Below are 16,680 nucleotides of genomic sequence, written 5' to 3' on the forward strand. Positions count from 1 at the left end.
GCATCTTTCCGATAAACCCACATCAACCTCTGCACTCATGTTGGTTAACCCATTAAGACTGGGAACGCATCTGTGTCATTTTAGGTCATATTTTATACTTTGGCTATTCAAAAATAGCAGATATACAAGCTCATAGCGCAGCACTCAAAAAGTGAAAATGTGTGCAACTCTTTCAATATAGGCTATATATATTTTTAAAGCGAACATTTTTAACTCAAACCTTTGCTCCGGGGGGGGGGGTCCATGGAACAAAATATTTTGAGATTGGGGGGTCCGCATCAAATACATATCATTTTGGTGGTCCTTGACATGAAAATGTTTTGATCCAGGGACCCCCAGAAGCAAAGATTTGAGTTTAAAATTTTGTTTAAAAAAACATATATATATTCAAAGATTTGCAAAAATGTTCAAGATTAAAAAGAAATAGCAGATCTACAAGCTCATAGCACGGCACTCGGTGCCGCGCTATGAGCTTGTATATCTGCTATTTTTTAATAGCCAAAGTATAAACTAATGGTTAATAGGCTATAGTAGTTAAAGCTCTTAAAATGACACGGATGCGTTCCCGAATTGAACGGGTTAAACACCCAGTCTGGTGGTGGTGCTCCAGTCCCCAGTGACTCATACGTTGTGGGGATGAGTCACAGAGAACGTTTGGGCACAGATGTGAGGGGGAGGGAGGGAGGGAGGGAGGGAGGGAGGGAGGGAGGGAGGGAAGGGGAGGCAGAGCAACATGTTCAATCCCGCTTTTAAATAAACCTCACTCATTTCTGCACCCATCTGGTGACCTGCCCATCTAAAGAACTGAGTGTCTGGTCTGGTTGTTAACGTGTGTGTTTTATGTGCGGTACGTTTGCGTTGGTAAAAGTGGGGGGTAGGGACCATACAGAGGGGTAGTAAAGATATTAGTAATTGACTCACTATTAACACATTCACTGTCAGGGGCTTTCTAATGCTGGCAGGTAGCTTCTGCCAGCATTTTAAAGCATTCTGACACATTTTTCAAGAACCACAGAATATTTATCTCCAGTATGATCGATCCCCTGATGGTTGCTAAAATCACGGAGGAAATCACTGTGCTTCCGTGAGCTCCCGTTCTCTTGTTATACCCAGTTGAAAATAGCATGTTTCGCCAAAAATACATAGTAAAAAAAAAAGGTACACAGGAGCCGAGATACAGAATTTTAAGTTAACCACAATGGAGCAGTAAATCTTCGGATCACGTTATCTTGGGTTCTGGACGTTTTTCCCCCAAAAAAGTACGGACATATCCGTCTTTGGCGGTTAACGATTGGATTTGAAAAGATGGATATATCCGTCTTTGGCAGTGAATGTGTTAATAATGAACGTATTATGGCCTGATACGGGTTAAGAAGGACTAGGTAAGTACGCGGTAAAATCGTCAGTGTTAAATTAACTCAGAGAGTGCAGAAATGGAACCAGATGAACCAAAAATGACTTCACCGTCTAAGCAAGTCTTATGTAAATGACTAAACCACACCATAATAACAAGGTTGGCCTCCATGCTTTTACCACGATTGACTCGAGTGCTCACCAACGTCTAGGTCATCATCCAGCCATGAGAGGTCATCTGAGCTGACCTCCGCCAAGCTAGGGGTGGGGCTAAAGTCCTCCGAGTCAGAGTCTGGCTCTGCCTCTTGAACTCTGACCCCTCTTTCGCGGCTGCTGGGAACCGGGACTGGATCGGCCGCTGGAATGATCGCTAGGGTAGAGAAAACACCGGGTTAAGTGCTTTATCATCATGGTGTGTATGTTCATAGAGAGCGGGATAGAGTCAGAGCATCAGCATGTGTGGGTCATTGTTGTCCATTTACCAGACAGTGGTTCTCAACCTTTTCTGGATCAGGGCCCACTTGAAAATCTCTAAAAGTGTCCGCGGCCCACCCATCTGACCACTAGTGGTCAGATGGGTGGGCTGCATGCATTGTCAGAGCATGTTCATTTTAATGATCAATCAAATCAATTGTGTTCTTGTTTGTAAATAACACAGCATTCGTATTTATCACTATCACAATGAAAAGTCTTTTTTTAAAGGTTTGAACCCTTTAAGACCTGGAACGCATCTGTGTAACTTTTTGATTTGAGCTAAAAAGCATTATTTTACACTTTGGCTATTCAAAAATAGCAGATCTACAAGCTCGTAGCGCGGCACCGAGTGCCGCGCTACGAGCTTGTAGATCTGCTATTTTTGAAAAATTATGAAAATGTGTGCAAATCTTTGAATATATATCGTTTTAAAGAGAACATTTTTAACTAAAATCTTTGCTTCTGGGGGTCCCTGGAACAACATATTTTGCTTCTGGGGGTCGGCGGCCAAATACATATAATTTTGGGGGTCCTTGACGTGAAAAAGTTTGAGCACCGGGGTGTAAGTTTGAGCACCGGTGCACTGGGTGTAAAAAATTGGGTTACAAAATCGTGGGATAAAAATTATAAAATAAAAAAAAGTTTGAGCACCACTGATATTGAAACATACGTTTTTTCAGAATACTGTTGAGATTTAGAAGACATTCGTAGAATCGGCCTCAGGTCTTAGTGGGTTAAACAACAAATTCCTTTCTTTTTGTTTTACACATTATTTTTTCAAATTAATGTTATATTATCATTCAAATCATTCAAGTGTTTTGCCAATTATTTGGGGGCCCACTTGCAATGCCCCCTCGCGACCCACCATTGGTCCCCGCCGGGCCCGCAGGTTGAGAATCGCTGCATCAGTACAACCTCAACCTCAGCAGCATGTTCTCACCTGATGTGCGTTGGGACATGAAAGGTGTGGGTTGGTGTGGGTTCTCTCTGAGAACCACATTCCTGACCTCATCTTTGAGTTCTGCCACAGTCGCTCTGTTGACAGAGGCAATGGCCATTAGGCAAAAACATTGACACACAAACAAAGAACAGACAGACACACACACACACACACACACACACACACACACACACACACACACACACACACACACACACACACACACACACACACACACACACACACACACACACACACACACACACACACACACACACACACGTGTTGATTTCGTCGACTAAAACTATGACGAAAAATGTTCGTCGACTACCTTTTTTCACTGACTAAATAAAAACCTTTTTTCACTGACTAAATAAAAACTAAGCTATGATGACTAAAACTAAGACTAAATATATTGACAATTTCGTCAACAAAAAAAAACTAGACTAAAATGTTAGTGAGAAACGAGTGGAGAAGAGATCCAGTAGAACTAAGACAAGTCGTTCTATGCTTGGTTGCGCTCAGGTGTTGCACTCTGAAAATAGCCGATCTACAAGCTCACAACGCGTTGTGAGCTTGTAGATCGGCTATTTTCAGCATGCAACCAAGTGTAAAATCAGCCATTACGATGCCATCAAGGCACCGCCAAAATACATTATAGTCGACTAAATCGACTATAATCTTATGATATTTAGTCGACTAAAACTAGACTAACAGTAAAACATTTCAGATGACTAAAATATGACTAAAACTAAATGGAATTTATTTGATTCAATATTATATAAAGACTATGACTAAAACTGAATCAAAATTTGCTGTCAAAATCAACACTAACACACACACACACACACACACACACACACACACACACACACACACACACACACACACACACACACACACACACACACACACACACACACACACACACACACACACACACACACACACACACACACACACACACACACACACACACACACACACACACACACACACACCTGATCTGGTGGACCTCTTGTTGTGTGTGAGTGTGCTGTAAAGCGGTCTTGGCCACGTCCAAGCTATGTGTTCTGTAACCATCTGTGAGCTCCTCTAGCATCTGGGCCGACGTGAAAAAGTACAAATCAGAATGAGAATCAATTTATTGGACATGTATCTTTGCACAAGTTGCTCACGTTAGTTCAGACTGGAAGAAATAAAAAGAAGACACACACACACACATCCCCTCTTGTAGACGGATAGTCTCCTGCAAAGCCACGCTGTAATAATATTGAAGTCGTCTGTGGCTGTGACTGTGTGTCTGTGTGCCCAAATATGGACATGCCCAACAACAGCGCAAATCTGCGTTGTTAAGGCAACGGTTTCTGTTGTGATGTGTGAGACGTCAGACCAGAGCTCGTTTAGCGAGAGAGAGACAGAGAGAGAGAGGGAGGGAGGGAGAGGGAAAGAGGAAGGAGAGAGACCAGAGCTCAATCAATGAGAGAAAGGGAGTGAATGGGGAATGGCTGTGTGCTACTAATGGCAGTGTGCACAAGAAATGCGCAAATGAGTCCAGCGGTTTGCGAGTTTAGCTCCGAGTCTGGACACAGGTACACAAAGACAGCTAGCCTTTGCTGCCTTTTGCCGATATTATTGATCCCTGTGGGGATCAATAATATCGGCCTGGCGGAGACAATAAATCATGTCACAACAACAAAGGACCTGACATATAGAACAAAATACTTGTTCCGGTAAGGATTCTCAGGAACCAAAACACAGAAAATGTTTTAATATTTACTGTAGAATAGAGGAACAAATAATAAATAAAGAAGAAATCTACAGTGACTTTATGCCGTGGTAAGCAGGCATGGAGGGGTATTTACAGAAGTAAAATACAGACAGATTATTATGTTGTGCCAACAAAGCACTGCATTAGAGTGAAACGCTGTGTTCAGTTTACCTTGCAGCTACGTTCGTACTGCCTCCTGGACTCCCTTCCCTCCGACTGCTGCAGAAACACATCCTCCTCCTGTCGCCCTGGCACAGGGGAAAAGGCAAAGGGGGGGTTAATAATAATCATAATAATTAAGGACCTTATTTGTATATACCACACTCTATGGTCTCATTCTCTATCTTTTAACTGCATTGATGATCCTGCACAATAAAGAATTTCACCCATGTCACTTGTAATGTGATGTGGCAATCAAGATTGATTCTGATAGTGTCTTTCATACATAGAATACAAGCAATGCTAGGAAAGGTGCACATTTAAAGACAACGACATGAAACAAAACTACAAAGCAAAAAATCTAGGGCTGGGACTTTAACTGATTAATTTTGATTAATTCATTACGGAAAATAACGCAATTACATTTTAATCGCACTTCGTTTTTCACTCTCACTGGACGAGTTTCAGGCGTAGCGATCATACCAGTGCACCAACCAACAGACAACAAACCCCAGTGCACGCAATGGGAGAAGAAGCCGGTCAGACTGCTTTGCTTGGCCCAGTGGTCTGTTTAGTACCACCTTGATAATTAAAAAAACTATTCACTCACATACCAAAATCACTTTTAACTGAAAAGAAATTGCTTCTCAGGTCAAATATGAATATGCGATTAAACATGCGATTAATTTTGACTAATTAATTACAAAGCCTCTAATTAATTCGATTTTTCTTTTAACGAGTCCCAGCCCTAAAGAAAACAACTGTTTTGTCTACGGGAAAAAAACAAACCAAAAAAACAATGGTGGTTATGTTGTAACAAAAGGAACATTCTTAACCAAGTAGGAACAGGTGATTTACAGTTGCTTACAGTGAGTGTACATGTTCAATATCAATGTCATGAGCAGGACTGAGCTTGCCCTTGCTCTATACAGCCCAGTGTTGGCATTAGGACATGTACAGTCCTGTAGAATCAATATCTGCGTGTGTGTTGGTGACGCACTTAGCCGAGTTTTAAGCTGGTCCACCTCTCGCCGTAGCTGCTCCAACTCCTCTCTGCGGAGCTTTGAACTGAAACTGGGAAAAGCAAATACATTATGAAACAAGTCTAAGAGTCTAAAAGCCCCGCTAGCAGACCTCAGAAGCTTGTGCTGCTCCATAACCACATGAACCCCAACGTCCCGGGACATGTCATAATAGGCAAACATTTGGCAGAAATAGGCAAACATAGCAGAAGAGCCACAGGGTCATAATTAAGGCTTATCGTCTATTTCATAGCAACCCAGAACCCACCAATTTCATTTTGAGATATCATGTTCGGGACCTGAGGTGTCTTTTCTGATGGGGCACAGTCCTACCAGATGAAGGTGGTGTTTACAGTAATACAGTAAGAATTATGTTGAAATATAGTCATGTTGCAGTGCGGAAGAGAATGGCAGTAGAGGTGAAGCCCTACCAAGTAGGGGTGTGCACTCATTTCACGATACGATACACGATATTGGGCTCACGATATCGATACGATACGATATATGGCACTTTTTTATTATGAAAATATACGGGAGGGAAAAAAATCTTATGAAAATATATGGGGGGGGGGGGAAGCAAATGCAAACAAATACTTCTGTTTTTGCAGTATTATTATTGCAAAGAAAAAAAATGAAAAGATTTTATTTTTTATTTTCAAAACGATTCCCCCCCCCCCAAAACGATACATATCGTCACGAAAACGTATCTCGTGGGACGATATATCGGCACACCCCTACTACCAAGTCATACATATTTTCTATGTTAGCCCGTAGGGCCCGAACCCGTCTGCCCCATGCCTGGCATCAACCCACAGTGTCAGAAACAAAAGGTCAATGCTGTGTTATTAGTTGTCGAATAATACAAGTCATGTGTGTATGTTTAGATGTGTAGCATAAGGTAACTGGCTCAACAAGATAGAAGCCATTCCCCATAACAAAGTCCAGCTCACTCAGGTGTCCAACTTCACCATAGTAGAACGATAATTAACATCAGCAGCTTGATTACAGACTCTTGTCATAATGTTACTACATTGTTGGCATGATTATTTGCATAGAAAGAAAGAGAGAGAGAGAGCTGAGCTTGCCATTATCATTAAACATCTTCAAAATCTTAAACGTAATATATTGGCTGGCCTGGTATCCATAAAATTAATAAAACAATTAATAATGTAATATTGTACCTATTCCATATCATTATTTGTTTTCTTTCAGAAACCCCAAAAGTTCAAACTGCATCTATGAACAGCGACTCTGTTGTGTGTGTGTGTGTGTGTGTGTGTGTGTGTGTGTGTGTGTGTGTGTGTGTGTGTGTGTGTGTGTGTGTGTGTGTGTGTGTGTGTGTGTGTGTGTGTGTGTGTGTGTGTGTGTGTGTGTGCGCGCGCGTGCGTGTGCGCGCGTGCGTGTGCGCGCGTGCGTGTGCGCGCGTGTGCGTGCGTGTGTGTTGCCACATGTGTCAGATTACATTTTATTGTGATGTACTGTATCATAGCCTAAATATAATTCATGATATGACCCGTTAACTGCACGCGCAAAACAAAACATGCATCTAAAAGGTGGCTGCCAAAAATAAAATAATTATATGACAAAAACTGTTAACAGATGCTCCCTTCCCGTTAGACCCTGAAGTTTGGCTCTTAGGCAATTTCACCACTATCAGTGCAAATCTAAGAAAGTCTAAACAAAATTGAATGTGGCACTTGGAGTTGCTATGAAATGTATTGCAATAACATGGAAATCTGACTCCCTTTTCCTCATTGCAAGATGGTTCTCAGAAATGAATAGTTGTGTTCCTCTTAAGAAGATCTTCTGAAAAATGGGTGTGACAATTTTTTGAAGATTTGGCAACCTTATTTGTATTATATAGAAACGTTGGCCCTACCTGTATCAGAGATGTTATAGGTTGGCATCTACAGTTATCTCAGTCTAGATCTAGTATTTCTTGAAGCTACTTAATATCTATACAGTAGATTTGTCTCTTGTTGTTGTTGTAGTTTTTTGTACCTGTCATTTTATTTCTGATTGTTTGTTATGGTTTATCTGTGTTGTCCTTTATATAAGTGGGTCTGTATGTGGGGAGGGGGGATGGATATGGGGGGGTTGTAGGTGTACTGTGTTCTATATATTTTTTTAAATGGCACTGTTTGGGCTGTGACCTTTAAACCGAATAAGTTCCACCATCTTGAAGAATGTCTCAATTCATGAATTGCCATCCTTAGAGCCCTGTCGCTAGTGGGGCTAAACGTGCATTTCAGTTTTTTTTTGTTTTTAAATAAACACCCATTTAGCCAAAGCTGACAGCAAGAAAAAAACGAAAACAACAACCTGACACCCTGTGATTAACAGGAAACTTTGAGACCTCAGTGGAACAAGCTGCTTCCCCGTCACTCAGCAGAACAGATCTCACTGAACTGAAACCATCATCACACACTCACAGCTCTGCCCCCCCCAACTCACCTCTCCTCCGGGTTGCCTAGCGATGTGGCCCTGCTGATTTGTCCCCGGAGGCTGCTCAGCTCGCGTCCAACCTCTTGCCTCCATCGCTCCATCTGTCTCTCCGCTTCCGGACACTGTCGGCTCCTCTCCTCTTCCCGCTGCCGCTCCTTTGACTCCTCACGTAGTCTGTGAACCTCCTCTGGGGGGCAAGGGGGCAGGAAATTGCCATGACAGCACAACTCTTCTTCCTTTACTAACTTTGAGGCCGAGTTTGATATCGTCGCTGTCGGGCAGAAACCTCCTATCTCCATAATCTAACTTTCTGTGTTTTTTCGTAAATTAATGCCCTACTCGATCATACTACAGCGTCACGCAAAAGTATCAAAAGTAGCAGATCGGCAAGCTCGAAACGCGGCACGAAGCAACGCGTTTTGAGCTTGTAGATCTGCTACTTTTGCTGTTTTTGAATTTTAATCCTGAAAAGGACATGAGGTTTGCACCCGACCGAGACAATACAATTTGGAATTATTCGTTTAACCACTTGAGCCATAGTACATCCCTATTCTGGAGGAACATTGGCTGAAAACAGCAGATCATCAAGCTCATAAAGCGCCGCAACGCGTTGGGAGTTTGAACATTGGCTATTTTCTGTGAAGAAATGTGGTGTAGAAGGGAAAAAGAGCGCACCTAGCACAGTGCCAACTCAGGTCCGTTTTACAAAGTATAGAGTGTTTAACTGGTTAAGACTTTTTTTTAAATCTTCATCATTTGCCTTCGGTTTTACTGTAATGAATTAAAAATAAGACAAGACTAGACTATAAATACTGCAATCAGTGTGATTCATGTTATTAAATGGAACCAGGTGGAATCTGATGACTCAGCGATCAGATTGATGAACAACGATTCCTTTCATCTTATTCACAGGAGCAGGTGTCAGGTGTTAAAGGAGAATTTCGCCCCACGTTATTCTTACCTTTATTATGACGTTATGATATCCTAGGAGGACGCGTGGTACAGTACAGAAATTCCATAACTCCATAACAGTTAAAAACCTGCGCCTGCACTACAGTGACCGTAAGCCGCGCTTTCACAACACTTCCAGTTGGGCGCCGGAAGTGCAGGTGTAGGCGCAGGTTTTTAACTGTGGCGGATCCGTTATGGAGTTGTGGAATTTCTGTACTGTACCACTCGTCCTAGGATATCATGACGTCATAATAAAAGTAAAAATAACGTGGGGCGAAATTCTCCTTTAAAGAGAGGACACTGTCACCCAGTAATGACCGAGATAAGAAGTCTAACCACCACCGCAGGGCAAGTTACCTTGTAGTATCTGGATGAGACGTTGCTGTGACTGTCTTTCCCTGTCAATGTCATGGAGCGTCTGGGTAAGGGACTCAATCACCTTGGATAAGGACATAGGGAGAGGAAGTTCTGAAATTCTGTCTTTGACATCTTAACAGTAGAATGAATGATATGAACACACACACACACACACACACACACACACACACACACACACACACACACACACACACACACACACACACACACACACACACACACACACACACACACACACACACACACACACACACACACACACACGCACACACGCACACACACGCACACACACGCACGCACACGCACGCACACACGCACACATGCACACGCGCACACGCACACCCGCACACACACACTTACGCACCTGACTCTGTATCTGGACCTGTGACTGGATAGCAGTTAGGTCTGCCCACTGCACACCGGGGCCGAGAGATGAGGAAGGCTGTTGGGCACGTGGGGGGAGAGGAAGGGGAGGAGGGTCCGGACTGGAACCAGCAACCACCTCCCTCACAGGGAACAGATCTAATGAGCAAAAAAAGGTGGGTTGAAGGATGATGAGGATGATGAGGAGGATGATGAGGATGATGATGATGAGCATAAAGGCTTGTTTAGACAGAAGAAAAGGACTTCACCGCCAAGCTTATCTGGCGTTTAGGCCAGTGGTTCTCAAACCTTTTAGCTTAAAGGAGAGATCCGGACATTTTAAGTGTTATCTTTGATGTGTCGCTAATCACTCACCAACATTGAAAGGGACGTTGAGTTATTCCAGAGAGTCCCCTGTCGTCCAGTCTGGCGACCCCCTCCGTTGGCATAATGGGAGCCCGTGTAAGAGTGAAAATCGTCTATTATAACCGATGCAAAGTTAGTTTTTTCTCTACTACTGCTCATCGTGGAGTCTCATGATACTCAAACATGCACTGAAAGTTGTTTCTCTCACAGAACCTGGAGTCTGTGGAAGAAACAAGCAACCAGCGTCATCTCGTTCTGCACGAACGATCGCTCGTGCGCGACATTCAGTGCATGTTTGAGTATCATGAGACTCCACGATGAGCAGTAGTAGAGAAAAAACTAACTTTGCATCGGTTATAATAGACGATTTTCACTCTTACACGGGCTCCCATTATGCCAACGGAGGGGGTCGCCAGACTGGACGACAGGGGACTCTCTGGAATAACTCAACGTCCCTTTCAATGTTGGTGAGTGATTAGCGACACATCAAAGATAACACTTAAAATGGCCGGATCTCTCCTTTAAGACCCAAAGGAGAGATTGGACGTTTGCCCGGGACCCAAACTAGTGAAAATAGCAGATCTATAAGCTCACAACATATTGCTTCGCGCCGCATTTTGAGCTTGTAGATCTGTTTTTATGGAAATTATTTTATTTTATTTATTGAAATAGTTAAGAAAAATTTTGGAATTGTTTTTAATTGATGAATAGTTGTGTTGTTTTTTTTGTTAAAACTTTTTAAAATCTTTTGAAATAATATATATTGTTTTTAAATGTAGGAAACAGGGGGAAAAAAAGGGATATTTACTCGCAACCCATAAAAATTGGTCCGCGACCCAAAGATGGGTCCCGACCCACTGTTTAGGAAACAGCGATCTCTAGGCTATGCCTGGAAACCTTAAGTGCTGGAAGTTAGACACAAATAGGTAATTTCACATTTCTCAGAAACCTCAAATATTCTGATTAGCCCACCTTCTCTTCCTCTGGAGAATTTCCCTGGTGAGGTCAGTCTCTCCTGTGTGAAGATAAAAGATTTAATAAAAACCCAGCTGGATTTCTAAACTTTGGCAAAAGGCCATTTCAATGCAAGAGTTCTAAGACAACACTAACTTTTCCTTGTTGAGGTTTAGTGATGTTATAGTGCCATCTACTGAGAGATCAGTGTGATGACTGCTTACAGTCACAGCATACTAGCCTGGTTCCAGACAAATCTGCCATTGTAAAAACAATTTGCCCTTGGCAGATTAGGTCTGGCCCCTCTGAATAGAAATTGTATTTCACTCCCTCCGAAGTTGTGAGGGACCAATCAGGGCCCAGTATGCAAATATGGGTAGGGTTTATAATTTTTTTAATTTGCCCCTCGGAAATTCAGGTTCCACACAGAGATTCCAGACTAATATCTACGCAGTGATATTAGTCTGGCCATGCCAGGCTAACAGCATACCTCTCTTCTGGCTCTAGCCTGCTTCTGTTCTGACAGCATGCCTTGTGTAAACTTTTTTTTAACGTATTTTTAATGTTGAATCGCCATGGTCCGCAATATGTCCGAGGCATCACTCACCCCAAGGTGTCAATTGTGCCAACAAATACTGCCGATTGGTCAAGTGACGTCTAGGGGGGATGGGAATGTGTAGTCCAAAAATACGTTTTTGAGCATACTTTCCTTCAGACAATGATGATTTCCTGTGCAATTAGCATCTGCTAATGCACAAAACATAAATGAAACATGATTCCAGGCAGGAACTACTGGAGACCTTTGTATGTACAGTAGGTGTTACTCCAAGGTGTGTTTGGTTGTAACGAAAGCCTTCATGCTTTTGTCTCTCCATAGCAGTTTGCACATGATCAGACACAAGTATTCCAAACTCACCTTCATTTTGGCCACACTACCATCTGTTGATGACAGGAAAGAGCTCAGCTGAGTGTCCCAGTTCATTCTAGAGCTGAATAAAAAAAGACAGAACATGTAGTAGAGCAAAGTCGTTTGTTAAGTAGGCCCAATTTTTTTACCTTTTCCATCCTCTGTACTTTAACAGCGTCATGTATCTGTGCCGCCTCTAGCATCAACCTTGCATTAGGAATCATTGGAAAACTGATACAGTAACTCGAGAGGTGTTCTGCGGGCGCCAGGTGAAGAAACAAACCAGTTGAGATCTTTGACACTACTGGACAGATTACATTTTAACAAGCCTACTGCTATATTATCACTTATCAGCAGAATGTTAAAAGTGGAAGGGAAGTGGAAATTAGTCCTCTGCATGGATCTAACGGTCCCATCCTATGAGGGGCATTGCAGTGGTCACTGAACAGCGGTTCTAAAAGGGTGGAGTCAGGGACATGTGACGCTTTGCCAGGAGGATCAAACCCACAGAGAACCTCACAGTTCCCAGGGGACCGCTCCAAGCCTCCAAAGATGTCCATCTATTGCCCGATATATTAGAACTCTATGATCCATTGACCCAGTGACAGTGTCGCTCCTAATCTAACCACTATTCCTCTGCCTGCACATACGTCATGTCCTTGTATGAGCGAATAGGGGAAGGGGATCAACGTCACGTGATGCCTTTGTTTGACCCGGAGAAGCTGTCCCAGCGCCGGGTCAAACAAAGGTGCTTATTGGTCAAAAACCCGGATGTGTATCTCAAAGAATCAAGCTACGTCACAACAACCATACAAGTGTTTTATGTTATTTTTTCTGTTGATTAATGAATACTTGATTAACAGTTTGCAAATAGTACAGTGGTACAATTATACAATGATGCTAAAAGGATAACACAAAAAAAGCCTTATAAGGGCTTGTTTCCATTGTGGTCCTATATGTGGTCCTTCTCCCCTTCTGGGGTCATAGTCTATACGCTGCCTCCCTTCTACCTAACCTAAGATCTGTACTTGTAAAACACACACTGATTTTAAAATAGCTAATGAGCTAAAATGTGACAACTTGGTCTGTTTCTTTAATAATCTGCAAACTGCTCTGCACTTAGTCTAGCAGAGGTAGACGTTAATACGATAATACGTCGTATACGTGGAATGGTGAATCGGACCGTGCTAATGTAGTACATGTTTGTATTTCATAAATTCATGGAGAAAGCCAGGGTAAGTAATAATAATAACATACTCACCGTGCTGCGATCTACTTTTAAATCCAGGAGCACGTAACAACGTAATTACGTCAGACGCCGGTGCTGGGAGTCTGGGTAATGTAGTTGATATTTTGGTGGTCAATCCATGTTAGTCCCAAGGTTCTATGGTGTAATGGTTAGCACTCAGGACTCTGAATCCTGCGATCCGAGTTCAAATCTCGGTAGGACCTAGCCTTTTCTCCATGAATTGAGTATGTGGGAATCTTATTTGAAATAAGCCATTGCGGCTTTTATGAGCGATACATTTGAGTTAACCTTGTATTGTAAACTGTACTTCCATGTGCTTTTTCTCTGCAACCTTCTGAATAAAGTATTCAATCAATCAATCAAAAGTCCAGAGCGTGATTATTTGACTTACTCCACTGCGCCCTCTACCGATCTGATCAATATAAATTACCATTGACCAGATCGGTAGAGAGCGCAGTGGAATAAATCAAATACTTTCCGTCTGGTGGACATATTTTATTCTCTGCCGCAAAAAGAGCTCCGTTCCGAGCTCCGTTCCGGTAGCAAATATAACACATCCGGTTTCTGAGCTAGCAAATATAAGGTTTCCGGTTGCCTTCAAAGTAAGAGCATCGCATTTAATGTTTTATGAAAGACATACATGCATTTCGAAAAAGACATTTATACAGTGGTGGAAAGTAACTAAGTACATGTAATCAATTACTGTACTATGCATTTTGAAAAATACACGTATACAGTGGTGGAAAGTAACTAAGTACTACTCCACTACATTTCAGAGGCAGATATTATACTAGTTACTTGTTACTTTGTATATTTTTGATTATAATTACAAGACCACTTCAGCCCTATTTAAACTTTGGAAATTTGAAAATAGCCGATCTACAAGCAAAAGATTTTTATATTTATACAAGACCACTTCAGCCCTATTTAAACTTTGGCAATTTGAAAATAGCCGATCTACAAGCAAATATTTGTATATTTAATTACATTTTGATACCAGTACTTTTACTTAATTACATTTAGAATTCAGGACTTTTACTTTTGCAGAGTATTTCTACATTGCAGTATTGATACTTTTACTTAAGTAAAACATTTTAGTACTTTTTCCACAACTGCATTGATGGATGTAAATATAAGAATTAGCCTATACGCCCTAACAGGTCGTTATTGAAATTGGCCTTTGATCCACATTCAATGGGCACTTAGCACATTTTCCATACACCCATGTTTAACCACTGTGATTAGACTGTAAACAGGTTTCAGATTTAAATTGGAATGCCAAAGATGGCAATCCCCTTTCTATAAATAATAATAGTAGCTTGTACAGGTGTAACATGTGGGGGGTTTATAACAACAATACAATACAGTGTGTGTGTGTGTGTGTGTGTGTGTGTGTGTGTGTGTGTGTGTGTGTGTGTGTGTGTGTGTGTGTGTGTGTGTGTGTGTGTGTCAATGCAACAACTACAGTAGTTAAAAAACAGTTTTGTCTGAATCCAGCCACTGTAGTCCACACACTAAACCTATATTTTCTACAGAGGTTGTGAATATTTGATTGTTAGGTTAGTGCATCAATGATCTTGTTGTACAGTATGTTAAAATGTTTTGTTGAAATGTATATACAAAAAATCTGTTATTTCTAATTATGCTGCCGGTATCGTGTCTGTGATTATAATGAGCAGGGGAGTTGAGCAGGTCACAGCTGATTAGAAGGTTGTAAAGTAAGGGTTTTTTTTTAGGCAAACTTTGCAGCATCGGGTAAAATCCACTTCGTCCGCTTCAACTCCTGTAGCATTTATGATCAGTGAACAACACACCCAGACTGCTGTAGAGGAGCTCCTAAGAGAAGGAGATATTTGGTGCCAACACAACACCCATGCAGATTAATAGTGATAGGTCCATAGTGCTTTTGAAAGCCAGTATGCATATCTTCAATGGAGATAGCATGAAAATGTACTTGTTACGCTGCTGGAGAATAGTGAATGGAAAGGCAGATAGCAAAGATTTGAATTTTTGTACCATAAGAGCATGTAAGAGTCATCTGATGAAACAGGCAAGTCACATTTGCAAACAACAGTACAATACTAGAGATTATAGGTTTAAGTTGGCTATGTTCATCTTCAGCGCTTTAGTTAATGCCAAAACACTGAAACAAGCAGGTAATATAGTATCTGCTGCTTGTATTGTACTTGGTAGCAAAAGGAACTCCAGCGAGGTGGCAGCTAGTCTTGGCCGCATTGAGGATGAAACACAGAAGCTGCCAGGAATTGCAGGAATTATTGATAAAGAGCATGATCGACAAGACAATTCATATGACACTGCGGTTGATGATATATTTGACTTGACTGCTGATGTTTGTGAAGGTACATCTCCCTTCAAAGACTATTTTGAACAACTAAGGGCTACAGCCAATAATACAATTAAAACCAGCAATGACACAGGTGAAAATCAATACCATGGAGAAACTATTTTAAACAAACTGTTCTCAAACTTCCTCCCAACTATTCCAATATGGTCAGATCTACTCTCAGGTGATTTGCAGCGATTCTCTGGAGCCTATGCTGCACAAATAAACCATGGTAAGAAAAGCACAGCTATTAGTGAGGCCATGTTCAAAAACACAAAAGTGTTGCTTTTACGAAATGAGAAACACAGAATTGACGAATGTATACAGCGCATACGCTCACTATACAAGCAGTCAGCCATAGATTTCATTGCCAAAGTAGGCTACAGGATATCACAGGCATCACAGCGTCCACACCCACCACCTGTAGAAGAGTGGAACAAAAAGAGAACTCTGCCGCCACAGCTGAGACGCTCTTATCAAAATAAGCCACAAGCAAATTCAAAGATTTTCTTACAAAATGACAGCTCAGCAAGTGTGCCAGACAAAACAAAGGCACAAAACAGAGGCACAAATGAGGAAATATGCAATAGTATATGCAGGTTTGCAAATAATGAGAGTAATTGTTGGCTAAATGCAACCCTACAATCGATACTGCATCTGCAAGTAGTACAAGATAAATTGAAACAGTTGACACCTACTTATATGGTTGCGATGTCATCAATGCCAGGGAATTTAGCAGCTCTCATCCAAGCGTTTTTTCAAAATCCAGGGCACACATTTGATGCTAAAACAATCCATGGTGTCACTCAAGAATTAGTCAAGAGCATCCCAGCGTTGTCCTTGTCAATGCACAATGACCCACTAGATTTGATACACAAATTATAGAGAAGGTGGGGTCCTGAAACGTTTCCCACCATGGAGAATAGTCTTTCAACAACACAAAACATGTGTTTCGGTGAATAGCGAAATCGTTTTGTTTATTTTTTACTACAGTTGGAGTCTTG

The 16,680-nt window shown here is 41.7% G+C and overlaps 1 protein-coding gene across 1 annotated transcript in view; it reads right to left on the minus strand.

The window, feature by feature from the left end:
* Window positions 1-13,350, minus strand: part of LOC308087696 (uncharacterized protein) — a 19,630-nt gene extending 6,280 nt beyond the window's left edge. Inside the window, exons 1-11 of the mRNA XM_080431766.1 lie at window positions 13,345-13,350; window positions 12,093-12,165; window positions 11,195-11,237; window positions 9,858-10,015; window positions 9,473-9,554; window positions 8,174-8,351; window positions 5,698-5,771; window positions 4,710-4,786; window positions 3,769-3,869; window positions 2,768-2,862; window positions 1,556-1,723 (exon numbers count right to left, since the gene is read on the minus strand). Coding sequence (XP_080287892.1) covers window positions 1,556-1,723; window positions 2,768-2,862; window positions 3,769-3,869; window positions 4,710-4,786; window positions 5,698-5,771; window positions 8,174-8,351; window positions 9,473-9,554; window positions 9,858-10,015; window positions 11,195-11,237; window positions 12,093-12,158 — 1,042 coding nt within the window. The 5' untranslated portion in view covers window positions 12,159-12,165; window positions 13,345-13,350. The remainder of the gene's footprint in view (window positions 1-1,555; window positions 1,724-2,767; window positions 2,863-3,768; window positions 3,870-4,709; window positions 4,787-5,697; window positions 5,772-8,173; window positions 8,352-9,472; window positions 9,555-9,857; window positions 10,016-11,194; window positions 11,238-12,092; window positions 12,166-13,344) is intronic.
* Window positions 13,351-16,680: the final 3,330 nt, after the last annotated feature.

The sequence above is a fragment of the Gymnoscopelus braueri genome (genome assembly GCF_963280865.1).
Source record: "Gymnoscopelus braueri genome assembly, chromosome: 6".
NCBI classification, from domain to species: domain Eukaryota; kingdom Metazoa; phylum Chordata; class Actinopteri; order Myctophiformes; family Myctophidae; genus Gymnoscopelus; species Gymnoscopelus braueri.